This window comes from Dendropsophus ebraccatus, chromosome 13, assembly GCF_027789765.1.
Source record: "Dendropsophus ebraccatus isolate aDenEbr1 chromosome 13, aDenEbr1.pat, whole genome shotgun sequence".
NCBI lineage: Eukaryota > Metazoa > Chordata > Amphibia > Anura > Hylidae > Dendropsophus > Dendropsophus ebraccatus.
This window is the reverse complement of record NC_091466.1, coordinates 79136785-79157249: the sequence shown is the minus strand read 5'-3', so window position 1 is coordinate 79157249 and position 20465 is coordinate 79136785. Positions and strand designations below refer to the sequence as shown.

The following is a 20465-nucleotide window of genomic DNA, read 5'->3' as shown; positions in this document are numbered from 1 at the left end:
CTATCTATCTATCTCCTATCTATCTATCTATCTATCTATCTATCTATCTATCATCTATCTCCTATCTATCTATCTATCTATCTATCTATCTATCTATCTATCTATCGACCAAAAAATAGGGTTCCAGCTTGAAAACAGTGCTGATTGTGGCATCGAAACGTTGCTGCTGCATGTTCCTTTGAGCAAATAAACTACACTTTTCTTCCCTATTGGAGTGCCGGAACCCTATTTTTCAGTCTGTATATGTGCACGAAGGATACTTAGTGCGGGGTGGCACCCTATACCTTTACTACAGGAGTGCTGTGGATTTTCTGATTGCTCTATATCTCTATCTCTCTTTCTCTATCTTTCTCTCTCTCTCTTTCTCTCTCTCTCTCTCTATCTATCTTTCTCTCTCTCTCTCTATCTATCTTTCTCTCTCTCTCTCTATCTTTCTCTCTCTCTCTTTCTCTCTCTCTCTCTCTATCTATCTTTCTCTCTCTCTCTCTATCTATCTTTCTCTCTCTCTCTCTATCTTTCTCTCTCTCTCTTTCTCTCTCACTCAGTTGCTGCAGGGGGTCAGGTATAGGTGGACACCTCCTTGCTCCCCCGGGCACCGCTCTCTCTCTCTCCCGCACAGGAATCCTCGGCTCCTGTCACTCGGTGCTGTAGCACATGTATCTGTGTCCCGGACTGAGCGTCACACACGGCCGCTTCCAGCACTGACAAAACATAACGGGGCTCCGAGAATTCCTGTGCGGGACAGAGTGCGGTGGCCAGTGAAGCATGGAGGTGCCGACCCATACCTGACCCCAACTATATATGCGGGAGAGGGGGGGCAGGGCTCACCGTGCAGCTTACAGAGAAGTTAGGAGGAGAGAGCCGCCCAGCAGCAGCAGCGCTGAGCTCACACTGGAGGGGGAGATGCCGTCTGTGTACAGCCTGTCCTATCTCCAGCCTTTTTCTTCAGCCCCCACAGCAGGATCCCTTGTCCTGCAGCAGTATATGTGCGTCCTGGCTCGGGAGGTGAATCGGAGCATAAGCTTTCCAGCCTCCGTCTCTCCACCCGGCACCCCTCTCTCTCTCCCTGCACCAGAGCATGCGGCCGCCGGGTGTGGGGGGAAAATACCGCAGATACCGTCCTGGCAGAGTTGAGGTCGGTTAACCGACGCCAGTGACGGTATCGGTATTTTTGCGGTATACTGCCCAGCCCTACTAAGAACACCACAGGGTTCACCATAGACAAACCCCCAAGTCTCCTCGTGCGGTACGTAACCTCTCTCTTGACCAGGTTCAGCCTATTCCCCCATAACAGCTGGAAGAACAGGCTGTAGATCCTAGTATAGGAAGCCTCTGGCAAGATACATACACTGCCCAGGTAGATGAACAAAGGGAGCAGGTACGATTTGATCAGGTGTACCCTTTCCCTTAAAGGGAACCATTCACCCCGTGGCCCCCGGCAGAAACTGACATACAGTGACATAAAGGTCAATATACTTACCACATCGCTCCCGGTCCCGTCCCGGATCCCATTGTTGACACAGAGAAATCGCCGATTCTTCTTCTCCCGCCCATTATGGTAATGAGCTGAGATGAGTCCAACGTCCATAGGAAACGACGGACGAGTCCAACTTATTCATGAGGTCCTCTTCTTGTCGCCGCCCATCCACGCCTCCTGGAACTTGATTGACGTCTTTAGTCTTTAGTCTTCTGACGAATTCCCGCGCAGGCGCCGCTGCGATGGTCTTGTCACCTCTTCTGCGCCTGCGCGGTAAACAGGATACGTGTTCGAGCCAATCGGCGCACGCGCAGTAAACAGTGAAGCTGCGGAGCGGCTTCAATTGTGAACTGCGCATGCGCCGAAAACGACTGTCACGGCGCCTGCGCGGGATCCGGCGAGAAGAAAGAAGACGAGGAGGAAGAGAACCTGGCGTCAATCAAGTGTCGGAAGCGGGGAGAAGGCTTGACTTAGGACTCGGCGGCGCTCATTACCATAATGGGCGCGAGAAGAAGAATCGTCGATTTCTCCGTGTCAACAATGGGATTCGGGACGGGACCGGGAGCGATGTGGTAAGTATATTGACCTTTATGTCACTGTATGTCAGTTTCTACCGGGTGAATGGTTCCCTTTAAGGTTAAGGACCAACCCTTCCACTGGTCCACCTTCTGAGCGGCATTCTGGAGTCTACCATCCCAGTTTTTAGTGGGGTAATCACCCTGGCCGAATGTAATGCCTAGGATTTTTGCCGAGTCTTGGGGCCCTGGAAGGGTGTCCGGGAGATCAAACTCGGAATCTCCCCCTCCCAGCCAGAGACTTTCACACTTATCCGGGTTGATGCTGGACCCAGATGCCTCTGAGTAGCGGTCCACCTCCGACATCACCATATCGACCTCCCCTCTCGAGGACACGAAGATAGTGACATCATCAGCGTACGCTACCACTCTCAGGGTGGCTTCTGGCTCCTCCAGGCTCATCCCGACCCCTGCCAATGGTCCACAACCAACCCTCCTAAGGAAAGGGTCGATCGCGAACACATACAACAGTGGGCTCAAAGGACAGCCCTGGCGAACACCAGACCCAACCTCAAAAGAGCGGCCAGACCAACCGTTCACCAGCGGGAAACTCTCTGCCCCTGCATACAAGATCTTAAGCCAATTGACAAAAGTAGCTGGTAGGCCATATCTCCGAAGGACAGACCAGAGGTACTCGTGGTTCACCCGATCAAATGCTTTGGCCTGATCCAGGGACAGCAAGTACCCCTTCCAAAGACCCGCACTACTCCGCTCCACTGCCTCCCTGACACTAAGGACAGCACTTAAGGTGCTTCGGCCTGGAACAGAGCAGTGCTGAGCCTCCGAAAGGAGTCGGGGTGCAAACTTCACCAGCCGATTAAACAGTATCTTGGCCAGAATCTTCCTGTCCGTATTGAGAAGAGCTATGGGCCTCCAGTTCTCAATGCGGCTCGAATCTTTACCCTTTGACAGAAGAATCAGGGCTGACCTCCTCATTGACCTCGGCAGAGTGCCCGAGGAAAGACACTCATTGAAGACCTCAGTCAAGAGGGGAACCAAGAGGTCCCTGAAGGTCTTTTACCACTCAGATGTTAAGCCATCTGGACCTGGCGACTTCTTCAGGGCAAGCCCTTCAATCGCCAGTCTAACTTCCTCTTCCCTGATCTCTTCTGCCAAAACATCAAGAGAGGGGTCTACCCCTGGCTCAGGAATGGTTTCAGCCCGGAAACCCGACATCACGTCTCGATCTAGATCCTTCCTCCCCAAGAGGTGTGAGTAAAAGGATCTGACGACCTCCAGGATCCCCGATCTGGACCGGTTCAGAGATCCTGTACTATCAACCAGTCCAGTCACATTCTTACTATTCACTGACATCTTACAGTTTCTGTAGGGGTCGGGCGAGCGGTACCTCCCGAAATCCCTCTCAAAAACTAAACATGCGTGCCTATCATACTGACACCTCATGAGCAAGGCTTTCACTCTGGAGATCTCTTCTCTACTACCTCCAGTCGAGACGAGATGCTCGAGTTTCCTCCTCAGGCCCTGATACACACGATACCTATTCAGGGACCTGAGGCTCGAGAGCTGGCGGAAGAACCTCGCAACCCGCTTCTTGAATATCTCCCACCACTCTGACTTACTACTACATAGGCCCAGTAGAGGTACCTGACTCTGAAGAAAATCCTCAAAGGACTGTCTTACCTCTGCTTCTTCCAGGAGGGACGAATTCAGCCTCCAGTAGCCTCTACCCATCCGGGGGGTCTCTGAAACATTCAGGGAAAACAAAATTAGACAGTGATCGGAGAACTCCACCTCAACCACGGACACTGCGGAAGAGACTGCTTCCTCCTTTAAATAAAACCTGTCTAATCTAGACCTGCAGCTACCTCGATGATAGGTGAAACCCGTGTGGCCCGAGGGGGTCCGGATGTGGGCATCCTCTAGGCGAGCTTCCCTAACTATACTAATCAGGGCCATGCTATCATAAGCCAGCTTGTCTTTGGCGCCTCTCCTGTCCTGAGACCTCGTGATAGTGTTGAAGTCTCCACCAAAGACCACCTGCCGACTCGTAAAAAGAAAGGGCTTAATCCTCATAAAAAGGCTTTTACGGTCCCACTTAGTTTGTGGGGCATAGATGTTAATGAGCCGGAGCTCTTGCCCCTTCATGAGGACATCCAAGATCAGGCACCTCCCCATTTCCAACTCGATAACCCGTCTGCATTCTACAGTAGCGGTAAAAAGGACCGCCACCCCACTATACGGCTCAGCCGCAAGAGACCAGTGTGAAGGTCCATGCCTCCACTCTCTCTTGGCTTTTATTAGAGAGGCTAGATCTGTTAACCTGGTCTCCTGCAAAAACAAAATGTCGGCGTTAATACGACCGAGAAAATCAAAGGCTGCAAATCTAGCCGTATCAGACTTAATGCTGGCACAGTTAATGGATGCCAGCGTCAATGGGGTGAGTGCCGCCATCATGGATGATAGATTTGGACGGCCTTAAACCCCTACTTACTTGTTTTCTTTCCTTTTTTCTTTCCACCCCCTTCAACATCAGAGGAAGATGGTTCCTTAGACCGTTTTAGGGAGGTGGACATATCCATCTCTTGATCTTCACTTCCCCCACCTGAGGCCACCTGACCCCCTGAGGAAACTACCTCTGGGGGAGCAGGCTCGGCACCTCCTGGAGGTTCCTCTGCCCTAGACACCAGTCCCTCAACCTCTCCCTCTAAAAATGGAGAGGTTCCTTCACTGAGGGACTGATATCTGTTAGATAGACCGATCAGAGGGGGGTCAGTCAGAGCTTCCTTTGACATCTGGCCTTTAATAATTTTTTGGGAAGACGAAGAAGTCGCCTTAGATTTTTTAGGCATCTTCTTAACATTCTTCCTTCTGCTGCGCTTAGGTTTTTCCTCTTGCCATCTCCCTCCATCCTCATCCAGACTTTCATACTGGGAAGAACCTGAGGAGATGGCTATAGCCTCGCTTTCCTCTTTGCGCAGTCTCCCCATCTCTTCATCTAGTTCAGCGCCCCCCCTAAGCCTCAGCCTGACCATCTGAGCCAACGCCAGGAGCAGGACCCTGGACTACCCCGACCATCTTGGAATTTCCAAGGTCCCTGCTCCTTCTGCGCCTTTCCTCTCGCCTAAGCTGAGTGGGGCTCTTACGCTTTTCCTTGTCAGTTCTCTTCCTTGGCTCTGGTGCTCCCTCTCCTCTGCTGGTCCCCTCCCCCGCTGAGGCAACCTCAGGGCTCTCCCCAGCTCGGGTGGCTGCAGCATAAGAGAAAGAACGGGGACATCTACTAAATGGGTGACCAAGGTCACCACACAGGTGGCACCTAATCCGGCCACAGGATGCAGCAAGATGACCCTCCGCACCGCACAGTGCGCACATCTGCTTAGAGCAGTTTGCGCTAAAGTGGGTGGGATCACCGCACCTGTGGCACAGCTTCGGTTGCCCCTGGTAAAAGACTTGGATTCTGTCGCGACCAAGGAAAGCGGCTGATGGTATGTGCGCAACAGTATTGCCTGAACGTTTTAGACGGACTGAGAACGTCCAGGCCCCAGACCAGATGCCATGCTGATCTAAGTTCTTCCGGGGAACGTCCGTCACTTCCCCGTACCTGCCCAACCAAGTCATGATGTCATAACAAGAAAGTGATTCGTTACGTGTCAAAACGGTCACTTTCTTTACCATGCTCTGGTGAGATATCGCTTTAACAACGAAATCTCGCCATCCGGGCTCGTCCTTCACCAGCTCATAATTAGACCAGAAAAGTTCAAGCCCCTCTGGTCTTACAAAGCTGATGTCGAACTCAGAGGAGCCGTAGGGGTGGATCAAGGCAAAGATGTCACTGGCCTTGAACCTCATCTGGAAGAGAAGCTCCACCACCTTCCCTCTCTGTGGGCACGCATCACTGCCTCTCCATACCAGAAGGGCCACGTTCCTACGGCCCACCTCCTGCCCGGGTGTTGGAAGCGACCAGACCACTTCCCCATTGTTCTCTCGGAAGGCTCCAAGTTCATGTCTTTCTATGTAGAAGGACAAGTCGACCTCCCTCCCCTCTACCTGGAGCGTTCTATCTCCTTTCCTAAGTGCCTCCAGAAGGCGTCGTTGCAAGTGACCCTCCCCAGGGGGTGGAAGTGAAGATCTCCCTGGACCTCCGGCCGCCGCAACATTAGCGTAACTCCTAACGGCAGCCGGAGGGGCAGCCGGACCCGGCCCTGACTGACTAGTAACCGCATTACCAGAATATACCCCAGCAATATCTGCCCTGAGAATTGCCACTTCTCCAGTGGCACCTGAAGGGTTAACTTCACCACCCCTAGCATTCAAACCACTCACAATCCCCATCATGCACACCACTACCACTCCCATCAATAACACCACTCCCTCCCCCAGCCTGCACAACATTCATACCACTACTACTCCCCCCATCCGTCACCTCCATACACTCAGTAGCTGGGCTGGCTTTATGGATCAGTGTGGCAGGTTTTAGCACTGTTTTTCGTGTCTCAGTCCCAACAGTCTCTTTAGCTTCGGATGCCATGACAGGTGACGCACATGGCCCCGCATCACCATTAACTCTCCCGCTGGAACCTGTTATAGGCTCCAATGTTCTTGCCCTGGGAGAGTTGTCTACTGCATTTCCGGAAGACACGCCACCCCGCTGCGACCCCGCAGAGCCAACAGCAGGAGACACGGCAACCGGAAACGCCGTCACTCCGGGTGGATGTGACATTCCGGAACCTTCTGCACCAGTCTCTGATGCCTGGGCACCCCCCACAGAGGAGAGTCCTGCAGCACCCGGGACTCCCGAGTGGCCCTGAACCTTCCTGTCCGGCCCTTCTTTACCTTTACTATGGCCGCCCCCACTACTGACACAAGCAGGAGCGGCTTTCTCCGCCATCTTGCCATCTATCTCTCCTCCTTGCTGGCCCCATTCCACATCAGAAATGGGGACTGGCAGTGTAGAGGAGTCACCAGCCGCCCGGACTGACTTCTCAGCCGCCCCGGACTGCTGGAATGGAGTAAATACAAGACTCACACTTTCTTGCTTTTTGGCTGCTTTTCTTTTTACAAGAACATCATCACCGAGCTCTTCTCCAAATGTGAAGGCCTCCATCCTCAGCGGGGACTCCTGCCTGACTATGGCCTGTAGTAGTCCTCCATCTGACAGACCATCATCATCCTCATCAGTGTCTGGCAGGGCCACCTGCGCTGCCATAATGCTGTAGCTCTCCTGCATGCTTTGGGGGTTACTTTGGGTGACATCAGAGGGGTCTTCATTCACCACACAGTCCTCCTCCTTACACTCCACCAAGTCCTCAGCTTTCTCAGCCTCCTCAGCCTCCATTTCTTCCTCCTCATCACTACTACTCTCCCCATCTCCTGCAGCATCACCCCCATCATCCGCTCTGCTGCTAGGAGATTTCATAGTGGCAAAGCGATCCTCATTGCGCAATTTCTCCCTGAACAGGTCGCTCCCTTCTAGGATGGCCGCCCTCCTCTCCTCTCTCCCCTCCGGGATGGCCGCCCTCCTCTCCTCTCTCCCCTCCGGGATGGCCGCCCTCCTCTCCTCTCTCCCCTCCGGGATGGCCGCCCTCCTCTCCTCTATCCCCTCCGGGATGGCCGCCCTCCTCTCCTCTATCCCCTCCGGGATGGCCGCCCTCCTCTCCTCTATCCCCTCCGGGATGGCCGCCCTCCTCTCCTCTATCCCCTCCGGGATAGCCGCCCTCCTCTCCTCTATCCCCTCCATGATGGCCGCCCTCCTCTCCTCTATCCCCTTTACCTGAGCACTCAGGGACTTGATCCTGGGAGAGAACTCGGGCTTCTTCCTCTTGGGAGCCGTATTCGCCTGGTACCTGAGAAAGCGCAGATCCTCTCTTGCTGCCTTCAGTTCCTTCCCAAGCTGTTCATACTCCGCAAACTTAGCGGTAATGCGGGAGCAGTACGTGCTGGCAGACTCCTTGGGGCCTCGCTCACCCCACATCTCCACCGGCTGACTCCTGGACACTGCTGGAGTTTTCTTAGCCGCAGTTTTCTTTCCTCCATCACTGGAAGTCATTGCCTGGGGGCCAGGGGTCACATTGCTGCGGACCCTTCCAGATCTCCTCAGTCCACAGGTTGGAGCGCTGGCCGGTAGCTTTTCCTCTCCACCCCCCGCCGGCCTGGTTCGGGAGATGGAGGCCCGGGATTCCCGGGGATCCATGCTGAAAGCCTCTCCCAGGAGCCTGCCACACTCCTGGGAAAGGCAGGTGGAAAATCAGCCGCTCTCTCTGGAGCTCAGGAGCACAGACAGACACACCTACACACACTGAGAGTGACCACACCCGCCTATCCTCCAGTCTACTCCAGAGCTGCACTCACTATTCTGCTGCTGGGGTCACTGTGTACATACATTACATTACTGATCCTGAGTTACATCCTGTATTATACTCCAGAGCTGCACTCACTATTCTGCTGGTGGGGTCACTGTGTACATACATTGTATTACTGATCCTGAGTTACATCCTGTATTATACTGCAGAGCTGCGATCACTATTCTGCTGGTGGGGTCACTGTGTACATACATTACTGATCCTGAGTTACATCCTGTATTATACCCCAGAGCTGCACTCACTATTCTGCTGGTAAGGTCACTGTGTACATACATTACATTACTGATCCTGAGTTACATCCTGTATTATACTCCAGAGCTGCACTCACTATTCTGCTGCTGGGGTCACTGTGTACATACATTACTGATCCTGAGTTACATCCTGTATTATACCCCAGAGCTGCGCTCACTATTCTGCTGGTGAGGTCACTGTGTACATACATTACTGATCCTGAGTTACATCCTATATTATACCCCAGAGCTGCGCTCACTATTCTGCTGGTGAGGTCACGGTGTACATTACTGAGGTCACTGTGTGAGTTGCAGACATTGAACAATCAGGGGATGGTGGAGATTTCAGCTCTGAAGCCTGATCCTCCTGTATCCTGTTCTCGTCTTATTCTCGTTTTCCTGTCTTTCAGCTATTAATGAGTTTCCAGACGACTTGTTCACCATCCAGGAGCGGCAGAGGGGGGCCGTCCTGCTGCACATCTTCTGTGTGAGTCCGTTATATTATATAATGTTATGGATCACCGATGTCAAACTCAAATACACACTGGGCCAAAATTTAAAAAATGTCTCCATAGTCTCTTATATAGTAGCCAGCCCTCCCCCATAGTCTCTTATATAGTAGCCAGCCCTCCCCCATAGTCTCTTATATAGTAGCCAGCCCTCCCCCATAGTCTCTTATATATAAGCCAGCCCACCCCATAGTCTCTTATATAGTAGCCAGCCCTCCCCCATAGTCTCTTATATATAAGCCAGCCCTCCCCCATAGTCTCTTATATAGTAGCCAGCCCTCCCCCATAGTCTCTTATATAGTAGCCATCCCTCCCCCATAGTCTCTTATATAGTAGCCAGCCCTCCCCCATAGTCTCTTATATAGTAGCCAGCCCTCCCCCATAGTCTCTTATATAGTAGCCAGCCCTCCCCCATAGTCTCTTATATAGTAGTCATCCCTCCCCCATCGTCTCTTATATAGTAGCCAGCCCTCCCCCATAGTCTCTTATATAGTAGCCAGCCCTCCCCATAGTCTCATATATAGTAGCCAGCCCTCCCCATAGTCTCTTATATAGTAGCCAGCCCTCCCCCATCGTCTCTTATATAGTAGCCAGCCCTCCCCCATAGTCTCTTATATAGTAGCCAGCCCTCCCCATAGTCTCTTATATAGTAGCAAGCCCTCCCCATAGTCTCTTATATAGTAGCCAGCCCTCCCCCATAGCCTCTTATATAGTAGCCAGCCCTCCCCCATAGTCTCTTATATAGTAGCCAGCCCTCCCCCATAGTCTCTTATATAGTAGCCAGCCCTCTCCCATAGTCTATTATATAGTAGCCAGCCCTCCCCATAGTCTCTTATATAGTAGCCAGCCCTCCCCATAGTCTCTTATATAGTAGCCAGCCCTCCCCATAGTCTCATATAGTAGTCAGCCCTCCCCCACAGTCTCTTATATAGTAGCCAGCCCTCCCCCATAGTCTCTTATATAGTAGCCAGCCCTCTCCCATAGTCTATTATATAGTAGCCAGCCCTCCCCATAGTCTCTTATATAGTAGCCAGCCCTCCCCATAGTCTCTTATATAGTAGCCAGCCCTCCCCATAGTCTCATATAGTAGTCAGCCCTCCCCCACAGTCTCTTATATAGTAGTCAGCCCTCCCCCACAGTCTCTTATATAGTAGCCAGCCCTCCCCCATAGTCTCTTATATAGTAGCCAGCCCTCCCCATAGTCTCATATAGTAGCCAGCCCTCCCCCATAGTCTCTTATATAGTAGCCAGCCCTCCCCCATAGTCTTATATAGTAGCCAGCCCTCCCCATAGTCTCTTATATAGTAGCCAGCCCTCCCCCATAGTCTCTAATATAGTAGCCAGCCCTCCCCAATAATCTTATATAGTAGCCAGCCCTCCCCATAGTCTCTTATATAGTAGCCAGCCCTCCCCCATAGTCTCTTATATAGTAGCCAGCCCTCCCCCATAGTCTCTTATATAGTAGCCAGCCCTCTCTCATAGTCTATTATATAGTAGCCAGCCCTCCCCATAGTCTCTTATGTAGTAGCCAGCCCTCCCCATAGTCTCTTATGTAGTAGCCAGCCCTCCCCATAGTCTCAAATAGTAGTCAGCCCTCCCCCACAGTCTCTTATATAGTAGCCATCCCTCCCCATAGTCTCTTATATAGTAGCCAGCCCTCCCCATAGTCTCATATAGTAGTCAGCCCTCCCCCAAAGTCTCTTATATAGTAGCCAGCCCTACCCTATAGTCTCTAATATAGTAGCCAGCCCCCCCCCCCCTATAGTCTCTTATATAGTAACCAGCCCTCCCCATAGTCTCAATTAGTAGTCAGCCCTCCCCCATAGTCTCTTATATAGTAGCCAGCCCTCCCCCATAGTCTCTTATATAGTAGCCAGCCATCCCCATAGTCTCTTATATAGTAGCCAGCCCTCCCAATACAGTCTTATATAGTAGCCAGCCTTCCCCCATAGTCTCATATAGTAGTCAGCCCTCCCCATAGTCTCTAATATAGTAGCCAGCTCTCCCCATAGTCTCTTATATAGCAGCCAGCCCTCCCCATAGTCTCTTATATAGTAGCCAGCCCTCCCCCATAGTACGTTATATAGTAGCCAGCCCTCCCCATAGTCTCTTATATAGTAGCCAGCCCTCCCCCATAGTCTCTTATATAGTAGCCAGCTCTCCCCCATAGTCTTATATAGTAGCCAGCCCTCCCCATAGTCTCTTATATAGTAGCCAGCCCTCCCCATAGTCTCTTATATAGTAGCCAGCCCTCCCCATAGTCTCATATAGTAGTCAGCCTTCCCCCACAGTCTCTTATAAAGTAGCCAGCCCTCCCCCATAGTCTCTTATATAGTGGCCAGCCCTCCCCATAGTCTCATATAGTAGTCAGCCCTCCCCCACAGTCTCTTATATAGTAGCCAGCCCTACCCCATAGTCTCTAATATAGTAGCCAGCCCCCCCCATAGTCTCTTATATAGTAGCCAGCCCTCCCCATAGTCTCATATAGTAGTCAGCCCTCCCCCATAGTCTCTTATATAGTAGCCAGCCCTCCCCCATAGTCTCTTATATAGTAGCCAGCCATCCCCATAGTCTCTTATATAGTAGCCAGCCCTCCCAATACAGTCTTATATAGTAGCCAGCCTTCCCCATAGTCTCATATAGTAGTCAGCCCTCCCCCATAGTCTCTTATATAGTAGCCAGCCCTCCCCCATAGTACGTTATATAGTAGCCAGCCCTCCCCATAGTCTCTTATATAGTAGCCAGCCCTCCCCCATAGTCTCTTATATAGTAGCCAGCTCTCCCCTATAGTCTTATATAGTAGCCAGCCCTCCCCATAGTCTCTTATATAGTAGCCAGCCCTCCCCCATAGTCTCTTATATAGTAGCCAGCCCTCCCCATAGTGTCTTATATAGTAGCCAGCCCTCCCCTTAGTCTCATATAGTAGCCAGCCCTCCCCATAGTCTCTTATATAGTAGCCAGCTCTCCCCCATAGTCTTTTATATAGTATCCAGCCCTCCCCATAGTCTCTTATATAGTAGCCAGCCCTCCCCATAGTCTCTTATACAGTAGCCAGCCCTCCCCATAGTCTCTTATATAGTAGCCAGCCCTCCCCATAGTCTCTTATATAGTAGCCAGCCCTCCCCATAGTCTCTTATATAGTAGCCAGACCAGCCCTCCCCAATAGTCTCTTATATAGTAGCCAGCCCTCTCCCATAGTCTCTTATATAGTAGCCAGCCCTCCCCCATAGTCTCTTATATAGTAGCCAGCCCTCCCCCATAGTCTCTTATATAGTAGCCAGCCCTCCCCATAGCCTCTTATATAATAGCCAGCCCTCCCCCATAGCCTCTTATATAGTAGCCAGCCCTCCCATAGTCTCTTATATAGTAGCCAGCCCTCCCCCATAGTCTCTTATATAGTAGCCAGCCCTCCCCATAGTCGTTTATATAGTAGCCAGCCCTCCCCATAGTCGTTTATATAGTAGCCAGCCCTCCCAATACAGTCTTATATAGTAGCCAGCCTTCCCCCATAGTCTCATATAGTAGTCAGCCCTCCCCATAGTACGTTATATAGTAGCCAGCCCTCCCCATAGTCTCTTATATAGTAGCCAGCCCTCCCCCATAGTCTCTTATATAGTAGCCAGCTCTCCCCCATAGTCTTATATAGTAGCCAGCCCTCCCCATAGTCTCTTATATAGTAGCCAGCCCTCCCCCATAGTCTCTTATATAGTAGTCAGCCCTCCCCATAGTCGTTTATATAGTAGCCAGCCCTCCCCATAGTCTCTTATATAGTAGCCAGCCCTCCCCCATAGTCTCTTATATAGTAGCCAGCCCTCCCCCATAGTCTCTTATATAGTAGCCAGCCCTCCCCATAGTCGTTTATATAGTAGCCAGCCCTCCCAATACAGTCTTATATAGTAGTCAGCCCTCCCCATAGTCGTTTATATAGTAGCCAGCCCTCCCCATAGTCTCTAATATAGTAGCCAGCCCTCCCCCATAGTCTCTATATAGTAGCCAGCCCTCCCCATAGTCTCTTATATAGTAGCCAGCCCTCCCCCCATAGTCTCTTATATAGTAGTCAGCCCTCCCCATAGTCGTTTATATAGTAGCCAGCCCTCCCCCATAGTCTCTCATATAGTAGCCAGCCCTCCCCATAGTCTCTCATATAGTAGCCAGCCCTCCCCATAGTCGTTTATATAGTAGCCAGCCCTCCCCCATAGTCTCTCATATAGTAGCCAGCCCTCCCCATAGTCTCTCATATAGTAGCCAGCCCTCCCCCATAGCCTCTTATATAGTAGCCAGCCCCTAGAACAGAGTTGTTAAAGGGAAGCTGTCTCCCGTGGATGGCCCCCGAACCCACCCTACCCCTTGATACAGCCCCCCATACTTACCCCAGTCTGCCTGTCCCGCTCCTGATGTCGATCCCACTGCGGAGATATGGCCGCCCAATAATCTTCTCATGCAAGTATGGGGGGGTCATATCCAGGGATAGGGTGAGTTTAAGGGGCTGTCCAGGCTGCAGGCGTCGGGGCACCTCTCACATACTCCTAGGCCTACAAGATTATAATATGGGCGGTCTGAGCGGCTGTCCAGACCACCCATACTATAATCTAATGCAATGGCGGGCCAAATGTAATTCATACTCTGAATCGCCTGGCGGGCCAAAAATAATGGTACTGGGGGCCAGATGGGCCCGTGCGAGGGGGAAGATATATGATGTCACCAGTGTAGTATACAGATATGTGATGTTACCAGTGTAGTATACAGATATATGATGTCACCAGTGTAGTGTACAGCTATATGATGTCACCAGTGTAGTGTACAGATATGTCACCAGTGTAATATACAGATATGTGATGTCACCAGTGTAGTATATAAAGTTAATGTCACCAGTGTAGTATACAGATATATGATGTTACCAGTGTAGTGTGCAGATATGTCACCAGTGTAGTATACAGATATATATTGTCACCAGTGTAATATACAGATATGTGATGTCACCAGTGTAGTATATAAAGTTAATGTCACCTGTGTAGTATACAGATATATGATGTCACCAGTGTAGTGTGCAGATATGTCACCAGTGTAGTATACAGATATATATTGTCACCAGTGTAATATACAGATATGTGATGTCACCAGTGTAGCCTACAGATATGTGATGTCACCAGTGTAGCCTACAGATATGTGATGTCACCAGTGTAGTATACAGATATGTGATGTCACCAGTGTAGTATATAAAGTTAATGTCACCAGTGTAGTATACAGATATATGATGTTACCAGTGTAGTGTGCAGATATGTCACCAGTGTAGTATACAGATATATATTGTCACCAGTGTAATATATAAAGTTAATGTCACCAGTGTAGTATACAGATATATGATGTCACCAGTGTAGTGTGCAGATATGTCACCAGTGTAGTATACAGATATATATTGTCACCAGTGTAATATACAGATATGTGATGTCACCAGTGTAGCCTACAGATATGTGATGTCACCAGTGTAGTATACAGATATGTGATGTCACCAGTGTAGTGTATACATATGTGATGTCACCAGGGCTGCGGAGTCGGAGTTTGACATGGAGCTAGCTTTGGCTGGAGTCGGAGTCGGGAAAAAAATGTAGAATTGAATTTTACAAGTTTTGCTCTTGAATACATATTATGAGCAACATTCTAATAGGACACTGGCCCTATTACATAAGGGTGGTCGGGGAATATATCAGTAATAGGACACTGGCTCTATTACATAAGGGTGGTCGGGGAATATATCAGTAATAGGACACTGGCTCTATTACATAAGAAAACACAACAATCGCTGAACTCAGGGAGACCAGCGACAAGAAAATCAGATGGAGTACTCACTAAAGAGTCTCCACTGATGCATTGCCCCCTATAAATTTAAATATGCAAAAGAAGGGTCCGTGGAGTCTCAGTTACGAGTCTCAAAACACGGGAATAGCCAGATATCCCTCCAGGGAAGGGAAGCCTATTGCCAAGGGGGTACCTCCCAGTGGGGAGATCACCAAACCACCCTGATACGTAGCCCCTTAAGTCCCACTCGGTTGCGAGTATTGGAACATAAATATTACATAAGGGTGGTCGGGGAATATATCAGTAATAGGACACTGGCCCTATTAGATAAGGGTGGTCGGGGAATATATCAGTAATAGGACACTGGCGCTATTAGATAAGGGTGGTCGGGGAATATATCAGTAATAGGACACTGGCCCTATTACATAAGGGTGGTCGGGGAATATATCAGTAATAGGACACTGGCGCTATTAGATAAGGGTGGTCGGGAATATATCAGTAATAGGACACTGGCACTATTACATAAGGGTGGTCGGGAATATATCAGTAATAGGACACTGACCCTATTAGATAAGAGTGGTCGGGTAATATATCAGTAATAGGACACTGGCGCTATTAGATAAGGGTGGTCGGGGAATATATCAGTAATAGGACACTGGCCCTATTACATAAGGGTGGTCGGGAATATATCAGTAATAGGACACTGGCCCTATTACATAAGGGTGGTCGGGGAATATATCAGTAATAGGACACTGACCCTATTAGATAAGAGTGGTCGGGTAATATATCAGTAATAGGACACTGGCCCTATTAGATAAGGGTGGTCGGGGAATATATCAGTAATAGGACACTGGCCCTATTACATAAGGGTGGTCGGGGAATATATCAGTAATAGGACACTGGCGCTATTAGATAAGGGTGGTCGGGGAATATATCAGTAAAAGGACACTGGCGCTATTAGATAAGGGTGGTCGGGGAATATATCAGTAATAGGACACTGGCCCTATTACATAAGGGTGGTCGGGGAATATATCAGTAATAGGACACTGGCGCTATTAGATAAGGGTGGTCGGGGAATATATCAGTAATAGGACACTGGCCCTATTAGATAAGGGTGGTCGGGAATATATCAGTAATAGGACACTGGCGCTATTAGATAAGGGTGGTCGGGGAATCTATCAGTAATAGGACACTGACCCTATTAGATAAGGGTGGTCGGGGAATATATCAGTAATAGAACACTGGCCCTAATACATAAGGGTGATTGGGGGAATATATCAGTAATATGACACTGGCCCTATTAGATAAGGGTGGTCGGGGAATATATCAGTAATAGGACACTGGCCCTATTACATAAGGGTGGTCGGGGAATATATCAGTAATAGGACACTGGCCCTATTACATAAGGGTGGTCGGGGAATATATCAGTAATAGGACACTGGCCCTATTACATAAGGGTGGTCGGGGAATATATCAGTAATAGGACACTGGCCCTATTACATAAGGGTGGTCGGGGAATATATCAGTAATAGGACACTGGCGCTATTAGATAAGGGTGGTCGGGGAATATATCAGTAATAGGACACTGGCGCTATTAGATAAGGGTGGTCGGGGAATATATCAGTAATAGGACACTGGCCCTATTAGATAAGGGTGGTCGGGGAATATATCAGTAATAGGACACTGGCCCTATTACATAAGGGTGATCGGGGAAAAGTTGTGGGTCACTATTTGGGCAGTTTGTTTCTGAGCTGGAAGAGTCCATTGTGTGGGGGAGATCTGTGCTGGTCTCTTCCTGGATGACTGTATATGAGCAGCAGTGTAATATGAAAATATCCTGTGCAATATAGAGGAGGAAGAGAAGCCATAAGTAGTGTAGCAGTAACCTCTGTCCTCAGTGCGGGGTTTTCTCTCTGAGAGAAGATTGTGTGTTCTTAAGTGTTCAATGGCTGCAGCTGTGTGTGTGTGTGTGTGTGTGTGTGTATATATATGTGTATGTGTGCTATGGCTGCTGCAGGCTGTGTGTGCGTGCGCGTGCGTGCGTGCCTGCCCCCACAGTGACCTTTATATCACTGTGTGACCCCTCTCTCTATATCACTATGTGTGACCCCTCTATATCACTATGTGTGACCCCTCTCTATATCACTGTGTGTGACCCCTCTGTATATCACTATGTGTGACCCCCTCTCTCTATATCACTATGTGTGACCCCTCTCTATATCACTATGTGTGACCCCTCTCTATAGCACTATGTGTGACCTCTCTCTATATCACTATGTGTGACCCCTCTATATCACTATGTGTGACCCCTCTCTATATCACTGTGTGACCCCTCTCTATATCACTATGTGTGACCCCTCTCTATAGCACTATGTGTGACCTCTCTCTATATCACTATGTGTGACCTCTCTCTATATCACTATGTGTGACCCCTCTCTATATCACTATGTGTGACCCCTCTCTCTATATCACTATGTGTGACCGCTCTCTATATCTCTGTGTGACCCCCTCTCTATATCACTATGTGTGACCCCTCTCTATATCACTGTGTGACCCCTCTCTCTATATCACTGTGTGACCCCTCTCTATATCTCTGTGTGACCCCCCCTCTATATCACTATGTGTGACCCCTCTCTATATCACTATGTGTGACCCCTCTCTATATCACTATGTGTGACCCCTCTCTATATCTCTGTGTGACCCCTCTCTATATCTCTGTGTGACCCCTCTCTATATCACTGTGTGTGACCCATCTCTATATCACTATGCGTGACCCCTCTATATCACTATGTGTGACCCCTCTCTATATCACTATGTGTGACCCCCCTCTATATCACTATGTGTGACCCCCTCTATATCACTATGTGTGACCTCTCTATATCACTATGTGTGACCTCTCTCTATATCACTATGTGTGACCCCTCTCTATATCACTATGTGTGACCCCTCTCTATATCAGTATGTGTGACCCCTCTCTATCACTATGTGTGACCCCTCTCTATCACTATGTGTGACCCCTCTATATCACTATGTGTGACCCCTCTCTATATAACTATGTGTGACCCCCTCTCTATATCACTGTGTGACCTCTATATCACTATGTGTGACCTCTCTCTATATCACTATGTGTGACCCCCCTCTATATCACTATGTGTGACCCCTCTCTATATCACTATGTGTGACCCCTCTATATCACTATGTGTGACCCCTCTCTCTATCACTATGTGTGACCCCTCTCTATATCTCTGTGTGACCCCTCTCTATATCTCTGTGTGACCCCTCTCTATATCACTATGTGTGACCCCCTCTCTATATCACTATGTGTGACCCCTCTATATCACTATGTGTGACCCCCCTCTATATCACTATGTGTGACCCCCCTCTATATCACTATGTGTGACCCCCCTCTATATCACTATGTGTGACCCCCTCTATATCACTATGTGTGACCCCCCTCTATATCACTATGTGTGACCTGTATATCACTATGTGTGACCTCTCTCTATATCACTGTGTGACCCCTCTCTATATCACTATGTGTGACCCCTCTCTATATCACTGTGTGACCTCTATATCACTATGTGTGACCTCTCTCTATATCACTCTGTGTGACCCCCCTCTATATATCACTATGTGTGACCCCTCTATATCACTATGTGTGACCCCTCTCTATATCACTATGTGTGACCCCTCTCTATATCACTATGTGTGACCCCTCTCTATATCACTATGTGTGACCCCTCTCTATATCACTGTGTGACCCCTCTATATTACTATGTGTGACCCCTCTATATCACTATGTGTGACCCCTCTCTATATCACTGTGTGACCCCCCCCCTCTATATCAATGTGTGACCCCTCTCTCTATATCACTATGTGTGACCCCTCTCTATATCTCTGTGTGACCCCTCTCTATATCACTATGTGTGACCCCTCTCTATATCACTATGTGTGACCCCTCTCTATATCACTATGTGTGACCCCTCTATATCACTATGTGTGACCCCTCTCTATCACTATGTGTGACCCCTCTCTATCACTATGTGTGACCCCTCTCTATATCACTATGTGTGACCCCTCTCTATATCACTATGTGTGACCCCTCTCTATCACTATGTGTGACCCCTCTCTATATCACTATGTGTGACCCCTCTCTATATCACTATGTGTGACCTGTATATCACTATGTGTGACCTCTCTCTATATCACTGTGTGACCCCTCTCTATATCACTATGTGTGACCCCTCTCTATATCACTATGTGTGACCCCTCTCTCTATCACTGTGTGACCCCTCTCTATATCACTATGTGTGACCCCTCTCTATATCACTATGTGTGACCTCTCTCTATATCACTATGTGTGACCTCTCTCTATATCACTATGTGTGACCCCTCTCTATATCACTGTGTGACCCCTCTCTATATCACTATGTGTGACCCCTCTCTATATCACTATGTGTGACCCCTCTCTATATCGCTATGTGTGACCTCTCTCTATATCACTATGTGTGACCCCTCTCTATATCACTATGTGTGACCCCTCTCTATATCACTATGTGTGACCCCTCTCTATATCGCTATGTGTGACCTCTCTCTATATCACTATGTGTGACCTCTCTCTATATCACTATGTGTGACCCCTCTCTATATCACTGTGTGACCCCTTTCTATATCACTGTGTGACCCCTCTCTATATCACTATGTGTGACCCCCTCTATATCACTATGTGTGACCCCTCTCTATATCACTATGTGTGACCCCCTCTATATCACTGTGTGACCCCTTTCTATATCACTGTGTGACCCCTCTCTATATCACTATGTGTGACCCCTCTCTATATCACTATGTGTGACCCCTCTATATATCACTATGTGTGACCCCTCTCTATATCACTGTGTGACCCCTTTCTATATCACTATGTGTGACCCCTCTATATCACTATGTGTGACCCCTCTCTATATCACTGTGTGACCCCTTTCTATATCACTATGTGTGACCCCTCTATATCACTATGTGTGACCCCTCTCTATATCACTATGTGTGACCCCTCTCTCTATCACTATGTGTGACCCCTCTCTATATCACTATGTGTGACCCCTCTCTATATCACTGTTTGACCCCTCTCTCTATATCACTATGTGTGACCCCTCACTATATCACTATGTGTGACCCCTCTCTATATCACTAGGTGTGACCCCTCTCTATATCACTATGTGTGACCCCTCTATATATCACTATGTGTGACCTCTCTATATCACTATGTGTGACCCCTCTCTATATCTCTGTGTGACCCCTCTCTATATCACTATGTGTGACCTCTCTCTCTATATCACTGTGTGACCCCTCTCTATATCACTGTGTGACCCCTCTGTATATTACTATGTGTGACCCCTCTCTATATCACTATGTGTGACCCCCTCTATATCACTTTGTGTGACCCCTCTCTATATCACTGTGTGACCCCCCCTCTATATCACTGTGTGACCCCTCTCTATATCACTATGTGTGACCCCTCTCTATATCTCTGTGTGACCCCTCTCTATATCACTATGTGTGACCCC

The 20465-nt window shown here is 49.1% G+C and overlaps 1 protein-coding gene across 2 annotated transcripts in view; it reads left to right on the top strand.

The window, feature by feature from the left end:
* SLC24A4 (solute carrier family 24 member 4) overlaps nt 1–20465 on the top strand; it is a 97181-nt gene that overhangs the window by 31815 nt on the left and 44901 nt on the right. For both annotated transcript variants that reach the window (XM_069951126.1, XM_069951125.1), the window contains exon 3: nt 9010–9086. In XM_069951126.1, coding sequence (XP_069807227.1) covers nt 9010–9086 — 77 coding nt within the window. The remainder of the gene's footprint in view (nt 1–9009; nt 9087–20465) is intronic.